We start from the raw sequence: 24,593 nt of genomic DNA on the forward strand, positions 1-24,593 counted from the left end.
CATTTAATAGTGCATAGCTCCGTCTCTGAAATGGCAAGAAAATATAGAAAAACTAAATGAAAACAAATTCCTGGATCTGCGTCCTTATCCGTAGCCGCACCAAAATGTAATGGGTTCTTTCCTGACTTAATTGTACCACGTCCTGTGATAATCCATCCAGTCGTTCTTGCTTATACTTGTATAGTAAACATATATGTCAATTGTACCTGCTACTACTGGGTGTGTTGTTTGGTTGGTCCTCTGAAGAGTCAGCAACAAACTTCCACATCATGCTGCAGGAGCTGTGATTATACCCATAACTACCATCTGCCATGTTGTTGAGAGTCAATGTGAGATGTTTCTTTCATACCAGAGCAAACAGAGATGTAGAAACATTCACTGGCTCTTCTCAGTATCTCAAAGGAACAAATAGCATTTAGGCACCTCACAGCTCCAGGTACTCTGGTTTCCAGTCCATAGACATGCAGATTGGGGTTTGGTTAGATGGAGACTGGTGGGAATGGTTTCCTGCTGTATGTTGCTGCTGCAATATGGGCTGTACAGGTTGTACCCTTCCTGTCACCCAATGTTAGCTCGGTTAGGCTTCAGCCATCCGACGACCCTCAAAAGTATCAGCAGTATAGATAATAATCTTTAGCAAATCTTTGAAAGATGCAGAGAGAATGAATTAACACATGCAAATACCGAAATCATAATCTGACCTCATCATCAGAGCACATGTGCATCTGCATGTGTTTGTCTGATAGGAACTTGTGTGAACATTTGAATGCTTGACCAACAGGCCAATGATTTTTTCATTCAGGATTCCAGATTCTCAAAGATTTCCGAAAGCTTTCAGGGAAATACTACAGATTCATTCATTCATATTGTGCATGTGTCACCACTACTGACACGTCCAAATCCCGTGTCAGCTCATCTGGAAAGCCGTGAACGGGGACCTCACCATTCCTCACCCTCACCGCAGTGAGCCAAATGGCTTCCAGCACACATCAATCCCAACAAACAACAACAGACAACTGACTCCTTTGTCCTCAGCAGGCAAAGCTGATGGGATTGGCCGAAGAGCAGAACTTGTAATTTGAAGAAACTGAGAAACAAGAATCAGGAATCCTGCAATAAAACACACAGAAACAACAGAGGAACAGGTGAATGTGACATATTACCATGGTTGCTGGATGAAAAATGCGTCGCCATTGGTTATTGTGTATTTGCAGTTGTGCTAATCACATTGTGGGGACGAAAATTGGTTTGTCATGGTGACTCATCTCCCGTTTGTGGACAGAAAGCCTCTGTCCGGCTGCACTCTGCAATGTCATGTTTTCACATTCATCCAAGGTCCAAGGACAGGTTGTCTTTGCCTACTGGTTGTGTCAAACACAATTCTATACTTGCCAAGATTTAGCTGCAAGGATTGATACCATACTCATGTCTGTATGGCTTTGATTCAGAGGGTAAAAGAAGACCACACTGCCTCAAATACTTCAGTGGAAAGTCTGCTCTCAATTCTACTCAACAGAAACCAGAGTTATGTGGAACGCAATAAGTTTATGTTTTTTTCGGATGATCGGTTCATTCATTGATGACCTCATTAGCCATGTGCTTTTAATACTATCACATGTTTTGCTGTGACTTGCTGTCAAAGGATCAAAGTGGGGTGGAGAAAATCAGGCTGAGAACGTGAAAAATTTGCGTTTCCTGTTTTGATTATTTGTCGCACCTCTTTCAATTACATAAACATTTTAAGAAAATAGTTTAAGTGTATTTTTGGAAGAAAATGAAACTACCGATTTGGCAGTTTCGTCGCCTCATCCAGTTGCTTTTGTGCAGTAGCTATGATGTCACCAGTGACCTATAGGCTGATATAACATGCAAACTTGCCCTCTCTCATACGCACACATGTGTTTCATACACAAACACACACAGGCCATTCCCTCGATATCAGCACCACGGAGGCTGTGTAACTGTAGCTGACCCGGGCTCCTCTAGTGGGCCAGTTGTTTCAGATGGGAGTGGTCCAATCCCAGGGGGGGATATATCCAGGACAGGTTATAAGATCTGTAGTCTACAGTGGCCCTCTTGGGACACACAGAACTGAGGCCACATTGTTCGCTGGCATCATTGTGCATAAGGGTTTCCCATGGATCAAATGTTGCAGACTCTAAACTCAGGGGTCTCAGCGCGCTCGTAGCATCGGCACGATGGGAGCAAAGGCTGCTCACACATCACTTCTCACTGATCTCAATGAGGCCACACTGGACGTGGTCCCAGTGGTTGGTCGTGTGGCTGTGGTAGTGATGGGAGTACAGGGGAGTGAGGAGGGTAAGTGAGAAGCTTGACACATGGATAAGGGCTGAACTCTGAGGAGCAAGATGAGCAAGTGAAGACAGCCGAGGAGAGAGAGTGGAGTCTAGAAACACTGTAAAAGAAGCAGACTCAGCTTTACCACACAGGAAAACAAACTTCCCGTTCATAAAAAACAAGGAACAGACACAAAATATAGAAAAACACGTAATTTATTGGATAAGAGCATTAAATCGACTATGAAGAAGTTTTGATAATATGGTGAAAACATTTGTACTATACCTAAAAATGTTTATAAACACTTGATTTGTGATCAAATTTCCTTATGACATAGTGATAAGATAATTATATAAATGACACTAATAATATTTTTTTCTTGTAAAATTGTTAAGTGTTAATCAAACCTCAATAAAATGCATCTCTGAATCAATGTCACCTTATTTGAGGCCATAACATTAAAACTAAAGATTGTGTCCCAGCCCCGCTTCTGGTTTAAAGATATCATCTTTACAGTTCCTCAGCCGGGTCAACACTCTATCTATGGCACTAACAGTCCTGCTCCTAATCAGGCAGCAACCGTGTACACTCAGCACATTGACTGGTTGTCAGGGAATGCATGTCGATGGTGCTATATCGAGATTTAAAAAAATGACAATAACCTTACAGGATAAATAATTCATTTCAGAGAACACAAGGGTTTGGTTCAAGGGTTGAGTTTCCCAAATAAACTGGGCCTCATGGTGCCAAGGGGAGTGACTGAAACCTGACCGTGTTTGTGCTAGAAGATCACGAAGATTAAAATATGACACCCTTTTTGAAAACTGGGCAGAAAGGACAATTTATCTATAATTAAAAGATTAAAGTGAGTAATAACAATAGAAGAGAGACAGCTATTATCTCACTTTATCACAGCCTCGGGTTCAGTCTCAGTGTCCAGGTCTGAACAGGCAGCACTTATATAACATGACGTTCAGCTTAGTATAATTAATGTTTAGCTCATATGGGCGACAGCAAGATGTCCTATTTATATCCTGAGTAAAATAATGGCATGTTTATGCACTTTGTTGTTAGATATTAAGTTTGATGGAAGAAAAGAAAAACAAACCTGCTGTATTTATATAGATAAAATAAAAAATAAAAATGTCATACTTAATTTTTTTTTACATTTCAACTGTTCATTGTTTAAATGACTGATGAATATTAATTTATTTCTTAGATTCATTGCTGAGATTTTGGAAGAAAGACTCTGGATTTCTTCACATACTTAATCTTGGTGAACTGTAATTCTGCAGAAGCTTCAGGATAAACTCATTAGCCCCATCTAGTGGTAGTAACTACACACTGATATATAAAGAAAACAAAAACAAAACAGAAAACAGTTTTCAATGTAATAATTAATTTTCCTCACAGACGATTTGATAATTTGATAGTGTTTATGTTATGCTTGCCTAAGCTGCGAAAAGCTAACTCACTACTGAATGAGTTTCATATTCAGCGTGCAGACTTCGGAGCGGCATCGATCTTCTCATCTTACCCTCAGCAGGGAAAGCAAATGTCAAACTGTTCTTCAATTTATTGTCTGGTTTGTAGAGCAGCTTGTTTTTTTAATCAAATTTTTTGGTTCGTATTTATAAAAACATTTATTACAGATGCAATTATTTTCCATTTGCTGTCTCAAACTTTGAGTGAAGCGGACAAAAACAGTCAGTGCTTGTTTATGCTGAACTATTTAATGACCTACTCAGCAGAATAACATGTGTTGGATGATCACATAGATTAAAATATGACGTCCTTTTTGAAAACTGGGCAGAAAGGACAATTTCTCTGTAACTAAAAGATTTATCAACAGATTCTTGTCTTTGCACATTAATCATTTCTCGGGAAAAAAGACTGAATGAGTGTTTTTCAAATTTCCTACCACAGTCCAACAACAAACAGGCCAAGTCTGTGTTCTGGTAAATCTCTGTCTTTGCTGAGTGTAGAGTCTCTTGCTAGTGTTACTGATAACAAAAAAAACTTTGATATTCCATTTTCTATAAAACAGAATAAATAATGGAATAAATATCCCTCACACAGGTTTATCAATAAGAGAACTGATGAAATAATTAGAACCTGAATGGTCACATGGCCTTGACATTAACCAGGAGAGATGGGTGGAGCATGTTAAGGTGAGAATGTCGGCTGACAGATGGACACTAATCACTTGCACATGCTGCCAGGTTTAATCTGCAGAAACAAGATGGAGGCAAAGGGAGAAAGAGGAGTAAAGTGACCTGTAAATCTAAGGACTGCAAATTGACCAACACAGTCACAGTGGACAGCTCCCCCGGGCAGAGAATATATACTTTAGATAATAGGAAAATAAGGATGGAGTTTATGGACAATTTTCTGGAGGACTGGCCAGAGTCTGTGGACGTGTTTGACTCAGCCTGGAAGGACACACTGGGTCTGTGCAGAGGAGCTGAACACTGGTCCATTTGTCTGAATCTTGTGGAGAAGCTGTGTCTGGATCTGCTGAGTCAGACTGATTTCTTACTCGAACACCGAGCTGTGTGCGTCAACCTGCTGGGCCCGCTGTTTGCTGATGACCCCTATGTGTGGATGTTCCTCCAAAACTGAAATGGACCGAACATATTGTATTCATCTATGTTCTTGTTTTTTTTGCTCAAGCACTGTTCGACTTTGCTGCTTGGCAAGAATTTAGACACGAGGTAAATGCAAAGCCCGCCATCAAAACCAGTGCATTTCATAGGGTGCAAAGTGTTCTCTTGGTTGTTTCAAATTGGCTTTATGGACATTTGAGAATACTATGAAGGGCGAGAGCACTAGCATCATATACCAACTCCTTTTGTTTTCGTTATAGGGAAATGTCGGATTGCTGTGCTTTATTATTTATTTGAACAGACCATCACTTTATGTCAAATTGTGAAACTAGAAAAGAAAGACTAGAAAAGTGATTCGGAAAAAATTCTCAATGATTGACAATTTTTATGATTTTATTTTAATTTTTGCTCCTAGAAATGAATATATAAATCTCACGTTACCAGATCTGCGATTCATCAAGACTGTTCAGACCAATCATATGTCTCATACAACAAACATCAAGATTGATATGTTTTTGTCCACCGTCAACTAAATTAATTCCGCTTGAACTATATTGAATTAAAGTCATTTTGAAGTTGAAACACTGGCCTTAATCTGCGTGGGTGTGAGAAAATCTGCTTCCGAATAACAAAACTTCATACTGCACATCTTAGAAACTCTCTGCATGATTTTGTAATGTTTCGATTTAATGTTTGAATGAGGCTGAAAACTGTTGTAATAAATTGTCCCAACATGATACAAAATATGAACAAAGGCTGTTGATGATGATTTCATCAGCATGAATGACTTTCATACATATATTAAAATTAAAATACAATAGAACAGCCACTATATGTAGGCTTCTCTTTAAAAAAAAAGTGTATCAGCCATTATATATTAGAAACCCTTATGACAATACGTGCACTGTCATGAATTTAAATAAAATTTGCCGTGTTTGCAATAGTTTCTCAATGAACATCTTATGGATATGACATGTTATAGAAAAGGTTGACACCAGACCATGGTAAGTTTTTTATGACTAAACGTGAATTAGAGTCATCTGGGAAATGTTTTGCTGTTTGACTTCTAATATTCCAATATCTGTTTTAAAGCCTAAATCATTCTGCTTCATACATGCCAAGCTCAATGAGCTGAAAAAAGTATTGTTTTGATATAAATGTCATTAATTCATATTGACATACTGTATAAAGATTTTTTTCATAAATATATAAACTATATGAAACCGTTAAAAAAAATCTATTAGAATTAAATTCCCAGCAGCAGGCAAAAATAACAATAAAAGATAATGATTCTGTTATTCACCATTCTATTGGGGCGCCTCAGGGAACAGAAAGTCGTTGCAGGTCAGTGACTCATCAACATCGATCAGCCCAGGGTCTTCTCGACCTTTTTGGTGAAACCAATGGCTGCAGAACACAGGACAGAGTCTTCTGTGCTTTTTGGATCATCATCTCTGTCCAAGAGAGCAAACAGATTCTGTGTTAGTTAACTGACAGTTTAAACAGACAGGGACAGACTGTATCTACCATTGACTCACGACTGAAAACTGCAGATCTTATGCTAAATCTTTTTTTAAACTTCGGAAAGTCCCTTAATGTTTATTTCCCACATCGAGAACTTTAATAAATGATTTCTGATTTACATTAGCCCCGCCTCTTTCTGTGACATCATCCCCATCAAGTCATGTGATTTCAGTCACATGACGTCCATGCTAATTTATGTTGACAAGATTTTGCTGGAACAGGAAATGAACAGACTGAAGCGTAGGTGTCCCACATCACCCAATGTCCTGGACTACCCAAATTCACCCTATCCATATATATACTTATTTATTACTTATATTATCTTATCTATTACTTCTACTGTATACTGCATATATATATAAACAGTAGAAGTAATAAATAAGTAAACATGCAATGAATATATATACAATGGAATGAAACACTACTACTACTACTACTAATCATAATAATAATAATAATAATATACAATGTGAGCAGATCATATATGTAATATTTAGCCCATATATTATTATATAGGAACAAATATAGAACCAAATGGTGCATTAAGTATAGTCTATATTTTGCTGTCTGTAATAATGTAGGTTCAGGTGTTATCGTTTTTTACCGTATATTTACACAAATATATTTATTTATTTAAAAGTATTTATTCATTCATTTTATTGTGGAACTGCATCTGTATGCCGGTGAGGATCCCAGCTTCCTTTCAGGACGCCTGCAATTCCCAGGATTCCGTGCGGCGCCAGAAGTGAACATGGTGTACGCTCGTTACGCAAAAATGATTCAAAGGTTGTGTACACTGGTCGGAGCGATCACGTTGTGACTTCAGACGGTTTATCAGCTCCCAAGCGTCCGACTGACAGAGGAGCCTCACCAGGTAAGAATCCCTGCTTCTCCATTAGAATCACACTACATTAAACAGACCCTGGATCGGTGGTCAACACTGCGAGAGCTCAGTGTGGTGTCAACAACAAATGCTGGATATCGATCATGATTCGGTTGTTGAATATCGCCATCTGTGATCAAACATCATGAACTGGTCAACAAGGCAAAAACGATTAGAAGCAGGTTAAAAAAACCCATTTTGTAATACAATTTGTAATACATATTTTAACAAGAAGGCAGTTCAACGTGTTTTACACAAAGGCACCAAGACAAATTATAAAGCATTGAAAATACAAAAAGAAGCATTTAAAAAGAAAACGAAAATAGTTACACAGAAAATAAATGAATACATTTTATATGAAATAAAGGAGTGAAAGTTACAGTGCTGTGTAACAAATGAGTAATGGTTTGGTTTAATAAAAGACATTGGCTAACAGGAAAGTCTTCATCAATGATTTAAAAGTAAGAGTTGCAAGAATAATTTTCCAAATAACGCGCCTGAAAGAAAATAAAGTTTGTTTATATATTTTCATTTATTTACCTCTCAAAATCCAGTGTCTCTTCAAACTCATTCATCACAGACATCAAATCTGATGTGATGTTATAGGCTAGTTTACTTTTGAATCGTTTATTGTGTTGTATAGAAATGAATGGAAATCATGGAATAGTAGAAAAATCCCAGATGCAAACATGTTTTATTGTGAAATAAGTGTTTGCTTTTAACCTGCCCCTTTTGTTCCTAGTTTTTTTTCCTCCTGCTCTCTCCCCACCTCCTTACCTCATGTCTGTATAATGTCATGTGTTGCCTGTGTGTGCAGGTCAGATGGTTTCTCCCAGTTATCCAGCAGATAAGTGCTGATATCCAATCTGTTTGTCTAATGGGCTGCTCTCTCTCACTCTCTGTTTATCTGTCCCTCTGTGTCTCTCGCCCCCTCCTCCTCAGGTCCACCACCATGAGCTCCTGACGCCTGCATGTCCATTCATCACTATGGGTGGTGCCGCACTGGCCGTGGTGGTCGTAGTGGTCTTCTTCCTGGCCCTGTACCTCCTCCAGCGCTATGGGGACTTGCGGAAGCAGCAGCGGATGGTGCTGTTCGGGACGCTGCTCTCCTGGTACCTCTGCTTCCTCATCGTCTTCATCCTGCCTCTCGATGTCAGCACGGTACGACTGTGGCTTGGTTTTTTAATGTGTCTTCTTAGCTGTGTGTTTAAATACGCTGCTCTTGCTTTTAGTGTCTCACCCACTTCCTCTTGAGTCGGTTTACCTTACTGTGAAAACTCTGCTCCTGTCTTCAGACCATCTACAGGCAGTGTGTTCTTGACAAGTCAAACCACCCAACTGTTGTGCCTCAAGCAAAACAAACCAATCTGACAGAGGACGGCTCCTCTCTTTATCCATCTGTAAGGTAAATAAGACATGTTCTATTTGCTGTAGTCCTGGTACTGGTACTCGTTTTAAGGCCAAGGTATTTTTGTAGATAGTTTTCCAAGGCCATCCAACATTATACCCATCGTGTCATTTGACATTTCTAACTAAACTACATATACTCATAGTTCTACTGATGAGATGTTCAGTATGTTTAGTTGCTTGAATCTACAGAAACTATATATCTTATAGAATCACAATCACCATAGGCGTTTATTCTCAGCATAGCTTTTGCATTATACTCCATGTGCATGTACTGTTTTGTAGTTTTTTTTTTATCTTACCAATCACCTGATACTGTCAGTAAATGTTACCAGTGTTAGGGATCATCTTTAGTGTTTCACATTCAAAATGTTTTGCTGAGTGATAATGTGGCCTGCTCTGCTTCATTTGACTATTGTTGGTTGTTCAGTCATATCCTTCTGCAGCAGATTGTGGCCATGGAACAGTTTCAGTTTTATTTTCAAACTTGATTTATGGACTTATCTCTCATTTTTACAGCATTGACTTAAAGGGCTTGTTCAACTTTAATTTGTGGTGTTAACAATAAAGCAACATTTATGAAATTGTGCAACACCTCTTTTCATAAACAGTTTCGCTTTTGGAAGCTCTGTATGTTGAAGAAAAACCTTTGTTTTTGTGAACTGAAAGCTCCTAAGTGACGTTTTAGTTTGCGTCACAATTTAACATTATTGCACTGCATAAAATATTTTTATTGTTCCACGTCAAAGTTCAATGCATTGTAGTACGGAAGTTGGCTGGGCCGTGCTTATGCCTAATCTGCTTAAAACTACTTTATATCTGCTTTATAGACCCGTGTAATGTAACGTGCACACGCATCTGTGTGTGTGTTTCTGTGTGTGTGTGTATGTGTATGCGTGTGTGTTACAGTGTACCGAAGGTGTGTGAAGAGCCTTGGAGTTATATTCCAGATGGTGTCCTACCAGTGTTTTGGAGAGTTGTGTACTGGACTTCTCAGTGTCTGACTTGGTGAGCCTAACACACACACACACTTGACTTTCTTCAACTTTAATATAGTTCCCACCTTTTATTTTATAGACCGTTATGAACTGATATACTGATGCCTTCCTTCTCTGTCTCTCTCTTTCCCTGTGTGTGTGTGTTGTGTGTCTCCTGACTGCACAGGCTGCTGTTGCCCTTCATGCAGTCTTATGCTCGGTCTGGAGCGTTTTCCAGAGTTGGGAAGATAAAAACAGCTCTAATTGAAAATGCAGTCTATTATGGCACCTACCTCCTGATCTTCATCTCTCTGCTCATCTACGCGGCTGCTCACCCTGAGTGGAAACTCACCTGGTACATGAAGTGAACTTTAAATTATAACACGGCTTATTGGCTCTTACATTTGACACTTAAAGTTTGTAAGCTGGTATTTAAGTGTATTGAGGATGAGTCTTTGTAAACCTTGTGCAGGGCGGACCTCCGGACCATCGGTATCACAGCGGCCAACACGTGGGGGCTCTTCCTTCTGGTGCTGTTGCTAGGCTACGGCCTGGTGGAGATCCCGCGTTCTTATTGGCTTTCGTCTTCCCATGGTTACCTGCAGGCCAAGACTTACTTCAAAGCAGCAAAAATGGTGACTGAGAAGGCAGAAGCTGAGGAGAACCTGGAAGATGTTATGAGGGTGAGGTTTTATCAACTATTCAGTTCTATGAAAATTATCCATAGGGCTTCTTACTGGGTCCAGGTTTTAAAATACAGGAAGTCCCCTTTAAAGAACAGGTGTTAAAATGTCGTTCCCATAATATTATAGAAAACACAGATTTTAATAATAAAATGAACATATCACATGCTTTACAACCTCATCATGCTTTTATTTTTACCCCAACAAGTACAAACATATTTTATATTTTTAGGAGGTGGCAGTTGTCCATGCAGCAGTCAGGTACAACCACTCTCTCAGGAAGTGTGTGGACACTATTTTGACAAAGGTGAGTCCATTCCATTCCTCTTTCAAGGCCTTTTCCTTTTTATTTGAATATGTAAAATTAGATGATGCACTTTTTACAGTGAAGCTGTGCGTGTCATCTCATTTCAGTGTCCCCCTGAGTACCAAGAGGAGATGGGGATGACCGTGGAAAACTCTGGTGACCCTCCCACCAAAAGAGCACTGATTAGTCTTCATAAAAAGGTAATTGGTTATTTTTGGTTATCATCTCACTGTCCTTCTCAGAAAAATAGTGCAGATATGTTAAAAACGCCTGGTGCCTTCTGAATGTGTGTTTTTCAGGTTATCACTGCAGTGCAGAGACACTGTCAGACTCGGGTTCAGTGGTCCATCTTGTTAGACCAGGCGCTTTACCTGGAGGATGTAGCTAAAAGCCAGAGCAGCCCGGTGCGACACTTTGTGCACAGCTTCCCATCAGCACACGGCCACAGCTGGATCCGCAGGTTTTTCTACACGCCCACTGTGGGTGAGTTCAGGCAAAAGCCACTTTCAATGGAATTTGACCCCTCTGATCCCTATTCTCTGAGACACCACTAGTAGTAGTTTGTCATTCTGGCCATTTAAAAATGATCAATGTAATGAATTCCCTTCCCTTCCTGTTAGAATGGAAAGGTATCATCTATGATCAGTATAAATCTAATGCTTTTTCCAACCAGCCACAGCAAACTTCAAATTCAAGCTCCCCATGTCCAAGCTCCATCTACATCAACAGCTAGTTGTTTAGATAAATTGATTTCATATATATTATTTTATTGACACCTGCATATATTTTGTACGTATGACTTACGTTCTAGGTCAATAATGGCTTTGCAAAGGCATAACCCCAAAAATTCCTCTGATAAACTATTAGTGATAAGTTGTATTAGAAATAGAGAGCGGCTCCGGAAGTAATTTTCTGAGAGAATCTAACCGATCTAAAACCAAACCCGACAAATTTATATGTATAAGTGTATAGTTATAGACTATGGGATGTTTTGGGGCAGCATGTTAAACCCAAGATTAGTATGTATTTTTTTTGAAGGAAGACATTTGATTTTCTTAGATGCATGCATCTGTGAGAACCTGTTTCCTTTAGAGTATAAGAGTGTGTAGTGATAAAAATGTACAATCCGCTTTGTTTATTAGTTTTTCTGAATCTATCTATGGAACCTATTTTAAGAAACATGTGTAACCCTACTCCGGAGATGTATTTATACACATGTATGTGTGTGTTGTCCTCCTCTTCCTCAGAGTGGTACTGGGAGTGTGTTTTGAGACAGGGCGTCTACAGGCTGCTGGCTGCGCTCCTGTTCCTCCTCTCTGCAGCAGTGGTCTGGTCCGAGTGCACCTTCTTCAGCACACGCCCTATCCTCTCTCTCTTCGCCATCTTTATTCAGATGGCTGAAAAACAATACAACTACATTTACATTGAGGTAAGCATGCGCACGGTGAGGAGCAGTGAAACACATGGAAACATAACAGGTCAAACCAACATATTCTTCATTTAACCTGTCAACACTTTCTTTTCTTAGCTGGAGAATTGTTACGAATCCTTGACTTTATAAACACATAAAATATCATCATTATATTGCCAATAACTAATAGAGATTTGCTGTGAATACAAAATCAATACTCAGCACAATATGCTCTGTTTTAATATAATCTACTGAATTTAAGCAGCATCCTCTCTCTACCTGTTGTTTTGTTTCTGCTCACCAGATGGCGTGCTTCATCACTATCTTCTTCCTGTGTGTGTGCGTCTACTCCACCGTGTTCAGGATCCGATTTTTCAACTACTATATCCTGGTGCCACATCACCAGACCGACGCCTACAGTCTGCAGTTTAGTGGCATGTATGTACCTCATAAAGTCCGAATAAATAACGTATGTCTGTTTGTCTTCTGTTTTTTCTTTGAATTTATATAAATGAAAAAGTGTTGCCCTGAATTATTATGAACTTTGTGCTTTGTATTTTCTCGGCTCAGGTTGTTTTGTCGTCTCACTCCTCCTTTGTGCCTCAACTTTCTGGGCCTGATTCACATGGACTCTGCCATCTCGCATCAGGACAGAATACAGACTTCCTACACTTCTGTGGGTTACACACACACACACACGTGTTAATGCACATATAGACAAATAAGAGCATCATGGGAAATTATATAAGGATATCGTTGCAAAAAGCTTATCTAGAAGTGCAATGTGTCTTTTTCTTTCCTTCTTCCAGATCATGGGCTCTATGCGCCTGCTCTCCTTCATATCGGATGGGTTCTACATCTATTATCCCATGCTGGTCTTGCTGCTGTGCTTTGCATCTTTTTACAAGTAGGCCAATAGCCCCAAACAACTAACAATAATTCTTCTTCAATCTAATAACAAAATACACTGTGTACAACTCATATGTTTACAAGATCCTAATCAATACATAAAATTGAAAATTGTATTTCGGATCACTGGATGTGGCAAGTAACATAAAATGGTAAAAACACAATACCAATACGTTTTTATCTAATCGATAAAATGATCTTATTACACAGTCTGGGCAGTAATGCTTTTTTTACATAATTGAAAATATGTGGTGTAGGATCATACACATGTATCAGATCAGTGGTGTACAGGAAGTCTGCACATAAATACAATGGGTTTTAAAACTGTCTGTGTTTGGTTGGGTTTGTAGCCTGGGCTCTCGCTGTTTGAACCTCCTGGGCTTCCATCAGTACATTACTGACAATGACTTGACATCTGACCTCGTGGATGAAGGCAAGGAACTCATCAGAAGAGGTACTTTTTTATCAGAAACTCAATCACTCTCTTCAACTGTGGAGCATCAGTTTAACTTTTATTTACTTTTGACACAAAATTAGCCTAATTATTGCAGACTTGATTTTGTTGTCCATTCTTTTTGACTTACAATAATATTGTACATTTATTTATCAGGCCTCAGTTCACGTTAAGTTGCTGATAGCAATAATCAACACTTGAAATTAACAGAAGTCCACATGCTTTTGATGATCAACAATATGTCCTTTTGTAGAGAGAAGGAAAAGACAGAAAGCTGAAGATGGAGAAAATCGGAGATGGGTGAGGAATATTTTATTCTCTCAAAGATTTTCTCTCATAACTTTCCCAGAAGCCGAGATCTGGTTCAATCGGTTTGTGTTAAGTGGGTCCAGGTGTTTATGACCCGTTTTGTGTTTCAGGCCTGGAGGGAGCAATATGGAGCCCAGGGGACAACTGGGCGGAGCAGAGCTGTTTACAATGATTTAGAGGACAACCAGAACAGCCCTGGGACTGAGATCAAGAAAAGTGGTAGGGTTTCACAATAAGCATCGTAATTATGTAATAAAATTATAATTGTGTTACTCACAGCCATTGAAACTGATTTTAAACATGGTCTGGCTGGACGGCTTTATGCATTTTTCCTGAGATTGTTTATGGACTGTTGACCCTTAGACTCAACTGCCCTGTGTGGAAAACCAAACATCTGTCATTTTAGCCAAAAGGCTCCCCGCCCACAAAAGACAGATGAAGCTGTCACACTGTGTCAGGGTGGGTTACTTTTAAAGTTAAAGTTAAAAGTCACTCAAATGTAATTAAGCCACAGCTATTTTGTCCAACAAAAATATTGTGTCGTTTCACAACTCTCCTCTCTTTGTCATAATTCAATTTCATATTTTGGATGAATAAGACCATGTTTACAGTAAATGTATAACTCTTTGTCTTTCTCAGATTTCACCTCCAACAGAAGAGATGAGGAGACGACGGAGCAGCAGAGAGGTTTACTGCTGGACCACTCCAGTGATGAAGATTCCCCAAGCAGAAGGTATCGTTTTCACTAAATAACTTCAACTTCTTTAATGTTGGATAGAGACTGAATAATAATATATATCCTACTGAGCTAAATCATATGATGTAGAACATGACATCTCTGTCAGTACTCTGCCTCTGTGTGTTTGACTTAGTAGATCTACAGGAGGACGTTACCAGTCACTGTCAACTTCCCGGACGAACATCTTCGATGAGGTTTGATGATGTGGACTGAGGACGTTAAGGAAAAGTTAAAAAGTAGCACCTGCTGAATATAACAAGGACTGATTTTTTTTCTTTCCTGAAGAAAGTCTACATGTAAAGGATTTTATCTCAGGAAAAATGGAGGACACGAATGTATCTGGGACATGAAGGTATTATGAAGTAACAAATCACAGTAAAAACCCTGAGAAGATTTCATATCTGGAGTTTATAACTGGTTGAAGAGATGAATACGTGTACAGGAATATTCCTCAACTAAAGCTTTAACCTATTTGTGCACAGCCAAACCTTTTTGATATTAACTTTTGAAGAGATTTGTTTCATAAGCAGATAAATGGATGGATAAGATTCGTCCATCCATTCCTTTTCTACATCCCCACGACTGATCCTGAGAGAAAGGACAATTCCACTCACAGTCACACCTACAGGCAATTTAGACGAGTGGGATTGTGGGATGAAGCCTGAGCACCTGGAGGAAACCCCCTCAACAGGAAGTTCATGCTGGCTGGCAGATATAATTCAGAACCCAAAACGTTTTATGCATTTTCAAAGTTTTTTGTTCATGGACTTTATGTTGAGGATCATAATTTTTAGACAAATTTTTGCCAATTACCTTTGTCCTTTGTTGGATTATAAATGACCTAAAATGTGTGCACTTTAAGTACGGTTACTGTTGGCTGAAAAAAAGAAGAGCAAAGAGCGAATTGTGTGAAAGTATACCTACACTGAAAATATTGGTTTTCAAGCAAAGACTAGATCCTGTAGAAATTCTAATTGTGTCATTGGATTTTCAACTTTAACTCCCTCCTCGTGTCTTTCACTATCTGTATTTTTATAAAATATATGTTTTTTTTCAAAGTTGAAGTTAACTTAAATGGTATTTGAAAAAAATAAAAAGCAAGAGGACATTTTGTGAATGATGTCAGGATAGTTTTCCTTTATAGCTGTGCATTGGAAAAACCTTACTTGAGTCCGGGTCATGCTGAACAGAAGAAAATGTCAGCAAACCTAAAGGAGAGTTTTGTTGTCAAACAAGGTCATGATCGTTATGAACAGAAATGTTCACAAAAAAAAAAATGGTGAGAATTTACTTTTCATTTATTTTCTGTTAATTATTTATTTTTAATTTTATATAGTGTAAGAACTATTTTATTTGTTTAAAAAAAATATTAACCTCCTGCGCAGAAGTGGACTGCGCAGGATTAATTTAATTTAATTTAATTTCATAATCAGCTTCAGTAATATTATTAGTATTTTTGTTCTAATTTTCAGAAAAAACAGTTTACAGATTTCATTGGAATATATAAAGTCTGTCGTTTAAACAATACCTGTTTCAATAGGTGTTTTATTAGCATATTACATTTTGGCCACTTCCAGCATCCGTACCGTAAATGTGAGAAAGGTTGCGCATGAAAAGTCAAACCGCACCTCGTCAGAAAACCGTAGTGAACAGTAAACACTGTGTTGCTCCGCCGTTTGTGTGACAACAATGGATACGAGCTAACCGTGCGGGGGTAATGCGCAGATAATTTCCACAGAGGCGCGGGCAGGTTGTCAAAATACATCACAGAGAGTCATCGCACGCACCGGGACTGACCTTTCAATTCCTGCTTCGCGACTAAAGGGCACCAGGTAAGTCGAGTGCTAACAATGCTAACGCTAGCTAACGGAAGCATACTAGCTAGCGACGTAGGGTGGCAACGTAGACAGCTGCTAGCATTGACTGTTAGCAACGCAGGCAGTGGTTATCGTTGACTTGAATGTTAAATAAGGCAAATGCTGCTTTATTCGTCAGCACATTTTGTCTCTACGACTGCCATGTCTTTTGAATATACTTTACTGAAGCATATATATGACTTCCTGCTCGTTAGTCCAGCTATAGTGGACGAGAGTCGGGCTCCTTCCTGACCCGAGTTCAGCTGGTAATGAATAAAAGACACCCTTTGACCAGCTGTTTAATGTTATCTTAGATAAAAGGTGTTTAGTTTGGTTATTAGTCAACACGTGTAACGTAGCAGTGATATGTTGTGAGACTGTACAGATCGTCTCCCAGTGCTGGTTTATCTACTGGTCTGAGATTTACACCTTTCCCTCTAACTGAGATTTATCTTTCTACGTGAACGTAAACGGCTCGTTTAACCCTTTCCATGACTACTTGGTGGTGTGAGTGAGCAGCTGCAGAGATCCATCACCTTGGGTCTCCGGACATCACCTGCTAATGTTTGCTTTCTCACCATCCTGCAAACATTTCCTTTGAGTCACCGTGGTTTCTGGGAAAACAAATCAGAGTTGTTCCGGGTCAATATTTGGCAAATACCACGAGCAGGTGTCTCTTATGAACAGTCCTAACATGTGTGTGCAAAGCCACGTTTTCATAATTGCAGAATCTGTAGTAGTGTATCTAATTATACTGTGACTTCAGGAAACACTTCCTGTGCTCGATTTTATGTGCAGGATGAACTTTGTAGAAGATTAGTTTGATGTAATCCACTGCTATTTAAAAGTCTGGCAGGAAGCTGTTTTTATTGAATAATTGACAACATGCAGTTGTACAGTTATCAGACAGTGAGCTGAGCCTGGCTGTGGTTTGTGTGTCTTCATTCTGTAGACAGCTATGGGTGGGTTGGGAAACGTGCGTCGTGCAGGAAGATCCCCCCCTTTAATGATCGGGGCTCTGATCGCCTGCATACTGGTTCTGGGCTTTAACTACTGGGTGTGCAGCTCCCGCAACCTTGAGCTACAGGTGAGTGAATCTATTTATCTTTATGTTTTTCTGTGGTATTCGAACCATACTTAACATTTCAAATATTCCCATTTGGAATTGGTTCTTTTGTTCTAACATATATTAAAGGCCACTGGAGTGAGCATCATAAGTTGAATGGAGATGAAACATGTTTTTATTATTAACTGATTCTGTTGGTGCAGACCATGATTTTTATGCCATCATATTGGTCTCATTTTAATAAGGTTTCATGTTTTTTAATGTGTGAAGGCCTTTTTGCTCCCTATTTAATTTCCTTATCCAACTTTCAAAGTAGAAGATACATTTTCGACATATCCTTTCGTGCAAGTCACTTTAAATACTTAACCTAACCCAGGGCCAGGACCTTGATAGTTTTGTATTGCAGAACAGGAATAGACTAAAGACTCAATCACACATCTCAGCTGTTCTCTGAAGCATTTGTGGCCTTGTAACTGAAAGCCTTTTACTTTCTTGGGTGTACGTAACATTAAGAAAAAATATTATGTCTTAATTCAAATGTTCACATACCCAGTTTCTAACCATGTTCGCTAAACAGGAAGATTATTGTTTGTGTTCTTTTCTGTCTAAATCTTATTGAGTTGAGCTCATGAAGAATAAAACAGCAGTAAGTAATGTGATGTGTCCTTAACCTCTGTGTCTTTCTGTGCGTGATTCAGACTAAGCTGTATGAGATGGAGGGCCAAGTGAGACGTGGAGCAGCTGAGCGAGGAGTATCAGAGATTAAGAAAAATGAGTTCCAGGAGGAGATCCAGAGACAGAAAGAGCAGATCAGCCACCAAGAAAGTCTGTTCAAGAGACAGATGGAAGCATTAGAGATGTCCTGCAACCAAGAGAAGGTGCCCACATACACCCCTGGGAGTGAATGTTAAAATGTTGCCTTGGAACTACAACCACAATCGAATTTGGGGCCTATAAAACAGTTATTTTACTTACTTATTGTTGTGATCCAGAATAAACTTATAAATTAAGTGACAAAATTGATGATCATGATGAATATTGATAATTAATTAATTAATTGGTAACTTTGCTTTTAGGACAAACTGCAGGAGAACATGTCCTCTTCTGCCAAAATAACACAGGAACTCAGAGGTAAGTGTTGACATTTATCCTGTTAAATCCCCAAAACAACAGCAGACAGCTCTCCAAAGAAATATAATAAATGAAATAAATAATATTCTCATGTGGCTCTTATTGTCTTGCTTATGTTTCTACTTCAGGTCGGGTGAATCAGCTGAATGAAGAAGTGGGGAAGCTTCAAAAGGAGCTACAGAGTTGCCAAGGCAACATCAACACCCTTAACAGCAAACTCACTTATGACATGTAAGATGAATTTATCAGCATTTATAGTAATTGCAGCTCTCTTAATTACAATAAATGACAATAATCACGATTGATCATGAACTCAAATTATGAATTGACAGAGTGAGTGCAGTAAACATATTTATTTTATTCCTTTGTTAACATGTCTGTGTGTGTCTGTGTTGTGCAGGACCCAGTGTCACTCTCAGGTCCTGTCCCAGAAGGAGTTGTGTGATGAGAGAGTAGCAGCTGCTAAACTTGAAGTTCAGAAGAAAATGGAGAAGCTCATCAACTCTCCCTCAGTCGTCTCCTCGCAGGTGAGTTGGTTTTTCTGTTTGATAGGGAGCCATGTGCCGTCCAGGGTCTTTTCACAAGGTTTGCATCAGAGCGGTGGATCGGTGCTGATACAGCCATATGGAAATTATAAACACACCATTCCTCTGTTAGAACCCTGTTAAGTGTAATGTTACACCTACATTTATTTGCATGTGTTTGTAATACAGCAAGCAGCTTATCTTATTGGTTGATGTTGTAACCGGCCTCCCTGACACCACTGCTTTTCTGAGTTGATGTTTCATCTTTGTATAAAGTAGAATGAAGCAAAATCAGAGATACTGGAGCAACGTGTTCTGTAAGGCCCCTCTCTATCTTGAGCTCTTTATATTGAAAAGATCCTTTTAGAATTGACTGGGTTTTATGTTTCCTACTTTTGGGATCATTGTTCAAAAGCTTTTCTTGTTGTAACATAAAGGAATTTGGTGTAAATTGAGATTTACTCCTCAGCAGGAAAAAACAATGGATCGAACTGGAAAAGCGGACAGACCCGTTTTGTCAGTGGCTGACCCGGAGAAGACATCAACTGTTGTGAGCCACACTCCAAGTGTCTCTCGGCTAAAAGAAAATGAACCAACTGAACTACTGACTAATGAGATTATTGTCGACCAAGGTAACAGTGAAAAATTGATGGCTCAGTGTTCTTAACGGAAATCTGACACATAAAGCATGCATTTACACTAATATGTGTATGTACTGTGTTTATATGTTAAAGCACACTTTGACTAACATCCGTTAATCCTCACATTGCCTCATTATATTCCAGGTTCTGATGAGCCTGTGCCCTCAGTGAACGAGGTCTCAAAAGAAGAGCTTCAGTCTGTTCCCTCTGCTGCTGCAGGCAAGCAGGATATTTTACCACCACTAGAGGGAGCTGTAAAAACAAACGAGGCAGGGACAGAGACCAGTAAACTGATGAAGAATAATCTGACTGAGGACGAAGACATGGAGTTGATGGATGTTCATGAAGAGGGCACTCAGACAGAAGGTAAAGAACTCAGAGAATAAAGCACATTGCTAACAGAAGGGATGATGGCTTTTAAAATCACATTAGTGTCGCTTTTTTATTTTCACAAACAGATCTGTCTCCGACAACCCGATGTATACGTGCATAGTTTTATGCCATCAGGGACCATGTATATCCAACACTCTCATATGTGTGTACATCCTTCTTTAATGTGTAATACAGCTGAGATAGCATGACAAATCGGGGTCCGCGCTGCCTTTTTTCACTGAGGATCAGCAGTGATAGCCAGTTATCCCTAACACTATAGACCGTCTCTGTGAAGAAGTTCTTAATTTGTTATAAATTCAAATGTCGTGTGTTCTGAGGTAGACCCTGGAATGGAGGGCATGCTGATTGGCCAGGGAAAGGTCGATGAGATGCCTGATGGTCAGAAATTGGAGCCAGAAGAGTATGACGCAGACAAACACATTGTGGGTGGAGCTGATTCGAAGAACCAACAGCAGATTAGACGCTCAGAAAATATTGGTACGTTGGTTTATCTTAGACTCCATTTTGGGGTTTATCACTGCAGTTGACTGTTTGAAGACCATAGATAGAGTTTGAGTGACAGATATATATTGCACTGTCCTGCAGGGATGTGTGTTTGTTTCATGTGAATTGTTCTGTTTCATAGACAAGGACATGGAGGAAGAGCTGGCTGACTATAACGGCGATGATGAGAACGAAGGGGAATTTGAAGCAGACAAACAAGCGGAACTTGCTCAACACTGAGGTAAACACTGAGATCCTCCTCAGTGACATTTACCTGCTCCACAGGTTCAAATGGTACCGTGAGATGGTATCAACATGTCCTACATCATACGGTCCTTAACTTCAGGAGATGTTTGCCGAGATCAGTCGGATCTTTTTATTGAACAAGCACAAATTCATCTAGTTTCAGCTAAACTGTACAGCATGTTGAAGCTACCTTGAGAAGTTCTAATTAAAGTAATTATCTGGTTTTAGGACAAATATACATATTTATATAGTTACACATGTAAGATTTTCCAGTTCAGCCCTGCTCTATCACCAGCTGATAAGCACATAATACTGTAACTGGACTGTTGTTTTATAATCTATATATTTTAGTCATACCTCAGTTGTGCAATATGCTGCCATCAAGAAACAGGTGAAATGGCATTGAGCACAGTTCCATCCTTATGTCTATAGAGGCTAATATTGTTAGTGTCGTAATGTTTTTGTTTTATTCACAAACTTTCTTGCAGAGCTGGTGTTGAAGAAGGATCCCGGACATGACATCAGGAAATAAGACAGGTTTTACACGTCAGCGCAATCACAGCATACAGTTTAATGCCGCCCTTGAAACACAGTTAACATAGAGCAAATCCCAATGTAAAATTCTACATGAAAAACTTGACGTTCGTTATTTTTTATCAGGATTTTCTTCTTGATTTGTCTTATGTATTACCTTGATCAGAATATTACATGCTGTCCGCTAAATTCCCAGGCGGGATCATTAATTCGTCTCTTACTGGAGGACGAGTATTGCAACTTCATATCTAGTTTGCAATCAATGACAGTATAATGATGACACTTCACTGTTGTGATTTTGGAGTGGAGTCTTGGTATCAAAGTTACGCCCATACCCTTCCATAACCAATCCTGAGTTAAGCACAGCTGTCAGTCACAGCATCTCATACTTTTTTTTTCATAGCATTAAATAGTTAAATCCAATCTTTGCAGCCCTGGAACATCTATCAGATGATCAGTGATGGCAACTTTGCTCGGCAAAAAATTGGTCAATTTAAGTTTCGATCTAAGTCCAATGCACTAACGTGGATGAGGTGGAGTTTATGATTATCAAATCATGCTATGATGCAGACTGTGCTCACATTAATTCCCTGAGCTGTAGGTGTCATAAAAACGCTTGGTGATTCTAAGTATTTTTAAGAATTGGTAAGTTTTGATTTCCGGATTAGTGTTTCCGGTGTGTTGTGTTATGTTCACTCTTTTATGACTGTAACTTGAAGATGATGTTAAAGACCCTTATAGGGTTACTAGGTGTCAAATACTGAAGTCATTTTAAATGATCAGAGTGATCCCATTGACAGAACTCCTCCTTCACGGGGCGTCGTCTCTCCCTGAGGTACAACAGCATCTTTAACAATGCCTTAAGCTACTCTTGTACAGTCTCTCATAGGAAAGATGCTGACCTCAGATCAATAGTCAGAGCATTTCATTTAAAAAAAGCTAGGATATGCATGTAAAAAGCAGCAAATAAAGGAAACTTTGGGGTCATCTTGTTGTCCGATGTTATTTACAGATGGAAAAACAAGAACAGCTTATTTTCTAATTCCCATAAAGCTTCAGACATTGTGGACTGGTTTAATAGACAGGGCACAGAACAAATGAGCAAATTCCCTGTATGGTTTTATATGCTCTTGTGTTTTCAACGTACTATGTTATGTTTTCTGTACATTTTGATCAATGAGCAATCACCTCTAAACTTGGCTAATCTATTGCCTTGGCATCTTGGCTTTTATTCTCAGATCACGCACAGTGACAAGGTTGAATGTTTCTACATAAGACAGAAAAACACAGTAATAAATTATAATTTAAGGAATAGTTTGGAAAATCTGGACAATAGTTTATATTAGATCGACAATCTTACTTTATTATGACGCATGCCTTATTAAATCCGTGTGCACCAGTTTTCCTCTGTGATCAGTTGCTTCTGTGCACCTGCTCAGAGGTTTGTCAGTTCTACTTTGTGGATACTGTTTCGTCTGTCGATTGGTCTGTTGATTTGTCTGTGCTTTGTTGAGAACATGAACAGCCATTTGTGAGAATTGCTGTAATATTATGAAGGACATTTCCCTGAAGTAGGACCAGTGTGTTGTGCGTTCATGCTCCTGGAGTCCAGTACATGTGAACTGTGTAGTAGCTGTGCTAAAATATATTCATCTGCTTCAAACTGTACTAGGCTGGGAATTGTGTGTGTGTGTTTGAGCGCAAACACAAACTTGTATTAAGAAATCATAAACAACAAAGTTGGATATTCTATTGCCTTGTATTTTATCATATACGGGTTAGAATATTTATTTTTGTTTCCTGCTTTATTCAGAGGTGGTGGCCTCCACACTGTTCATCATTTCGGAAATCGTCATCATTTCCATAACACACTTACTTATCAACAGTGTTTAACATAGTGGAAAGTTATCTTCCTGGATTTCTGTTATCAGGAGTCTGTCTTTGATTAAACGGTTCTTGGAACACAGAGGGTTAGTTTTACTGTTGGTACAGATCAGCTGCAGTGCACCTGACTTGGTCCAGGTGGGATGGATCGAACTAAAAGTTTTAACATTTGAAGGATTTTATCAAAAACCCTTCTGATGTCAAAATGCAGTCGTACAAAGCCTAGTTTGGATACAGTTTAAGTTGAAGCTCAATCCGCTTTAATGAAAATGCATGAACAGGATATACAGTTTATGAAACATTTAAATGCTGGAGAACTCTCATTTTCTGTCAAGATGTTATAGTACATTCTTTTATCTGAATTTACTCATGGCTTCATGAACGGCTTGACTACCTGTGAAGAGTGTTTCTGGTTGAGTTGTTTCCCAAACAACCAAAAACAGTGGTTTATAATTCGAAACTTTTTCCAGAGAGTGTCCTCTCAAATGTAAATGACAGGTAGAATCAATGTTATTAACTTAACGTTTGTTATGTTTTTTTTATTGATTTTTAAATTTGGGCTTGCTCGTCACAGTAACAATATATAGAAAAAGGAAAGCTAAAGAAAGATAAATTATTTAATCAGGAGAAGGAGAAGTTCCCTCATACAGACAGGAGGCTACAGGGAAACCCTTTGTCAATAAAGATACACTTCACTCCTTTTGTCTGAATCTTTCCCCACTTTGGTTGATTCTGGAGACGTGTGACATGTTTAATTCTATAATTGTGTTTTCAGAGTTAGTTATTCATTGTCTTGACTGCTTTGGCTTCTCAATTGTATGGAAACTTAAATTTTCTGAACTACATATCTCTGCACCTGGAGAGAGAAAATGTTTTATTATTTTTATACATTGGATACACTTTTTTTGTTGTTCGTTTGAATTTGTGTAAATGTTAATTTTATTCTGTACTGCTGAACAAATTTGTGAAAGATCTAAATAATCATAGGCTTTATTGGTGATAGAGAATAAAGATTGTTTTTATTACCACTATCAAGGTGTGTGTGTGTGTGTGTGTGTTTCATGTGGAACTTACTGTCACGAGGATTCTTGCAAATGAAAATATCATTTGGTTCAAGTGTTCACAAGCCTTTAAGAGATTAATACATGATCCATTATTATATATGTCACTAGGAGATAGGAGAGAAGTACAGTCAAAGGAGAAGTGATGATAGTGGGTAGTATTTGTATAGATACTGTACTTCTCTCCACTTGTGACAGTTGAAGCTTCATCTTATCAATTATTTAAAATATGACAGTTGTAGCTAACACCAGAGAACAAAGAGAAAA

General features: G+C 38.8%; 2 protein-coding genes and 1 long non-coding RNA gene across 7 annotated transcripts; 2 read left to right on the forward strand and 1 right to left on the reverse strand.

Moving 5' to 3' along the window:
- Positions 1–719: 719 nt before the first annotated feature.
- LOC128438676 (uncharacterized) lies at positions 720–6,519 on the reverse strand. The gene is made up of 3 exons (XR_008338372.1): positions 6,443–6,519; positions 6,208–6,358; positions 720–1,110 (listed from the first exon to the last, which is right to left on the reverse strand). It is a non-coding gene; the product is annotated as an uncharacterized LOC128438676 (long non-coding RNA).
- Positions 6,520–7,144: 625 nt separating this feature from the next.
- LOC128438677 (G-protein coupled receptor-associated protein LMBRD2B) lies at positions 7,145–15,624 on the forward strand. 4 transcript variants are annotated; one of them, XM_053421298.1, is made up of 19 exons: positions 7,145–7,302; positions 8,254–8,472; positions 8,607–8,716; positions 9,628–9,726; positions 9,883–10,050; positions 10,168–10,378; positions 10,611–10,685; positions 10,793–10,885; positions 10,985–11,168; positions 11,933–12,114; positions 12,401–12,534; positions 12,667–12,772; positions 12,906–13,003; positions 13,356–13,459; positions 13,713–13,759; positions 13,879–13,987; positions 14,132–14,227; positions 14,408–14,501; positions 14,641–15,624. In XM_053421298.1, exons 2-19 carry the CDS (start codon positions 8,299–8,301, stop codon positions 14,705–14,707), a joined length of 2,151 nt encoding a protein of 716 aa, XP_053277273.1. In that variant the 5' UTR covers positions 7,145–7,302; positions 8,254–8,298; the 3' UTR covers positions 14,708–15,624. The 4 variants fall into 4 exon arrangements, with proteins under 4 accessions (XP_053277273.1, XP_053277274.1, XP_053277275.1 ...); XM_053421299.1 differs by having other exon boundaries at positions 14,644–15,624; XM_053421300.1 differs by lacking the exon at positions 14,132–14,227.
- A 486-nt stretch (positions 15,625–16,110) lies between these two features.
- golm1 (golgi membrane protein 1) lies at positions 16,111–24,296 on the forward strand. Of its 2 annotated transcripts, none has more exons than XM_053420401.1 (11): positions 16,111–16,339; positions 17,316–17,450; positions 18,128–18,307; positions 18,506–18,560; positions 18,689–18,791; positions 18,961–19,087; positions 19,554–19,716; positions 19,870–20,091; positions 20,440–20,595; positions 20,744–20,842; positions 21,336–24,296. In XM_053420401.1, the coding sequence occupies exons 2-10, from the start codon at positions 17,322–17,324 to the stop codon at positions 20,839–20,841; spliced, it is 1,233 nt and encodes a 410-aa protein (XP_053276376.1). In that variant the 5' UTR covers positions 16,111–16,339; positions 17,316–17,321; the 3' UTR covers position 20,842; positions 21,336–24,296. The 2 variants fall into 2 exon arrangements, with proteins under 2 accessions (XP_053276376.1, XP_053276377.1); XM_053420402.1 differs by having other exon boundaries at positions 19,557–19,716.
- The last annotated feature ends 297 nt before the right edge of the window (positions 24,297–24,593 follow it).

This window comes from Pleuronectes platessa, chromosome 4 (genome assembly GCF_947347685.1).
Source record: "Pleuronectes platessa chromosome 4, fPlePla1.1, whole genome shotgun sequence".
NCBI lineage: Eukaryota > Metazoa > Chordata > Actinopteri > Pleuronectiformes > Pleuronectidae > Pleuronectes > Pleuronectes platessa.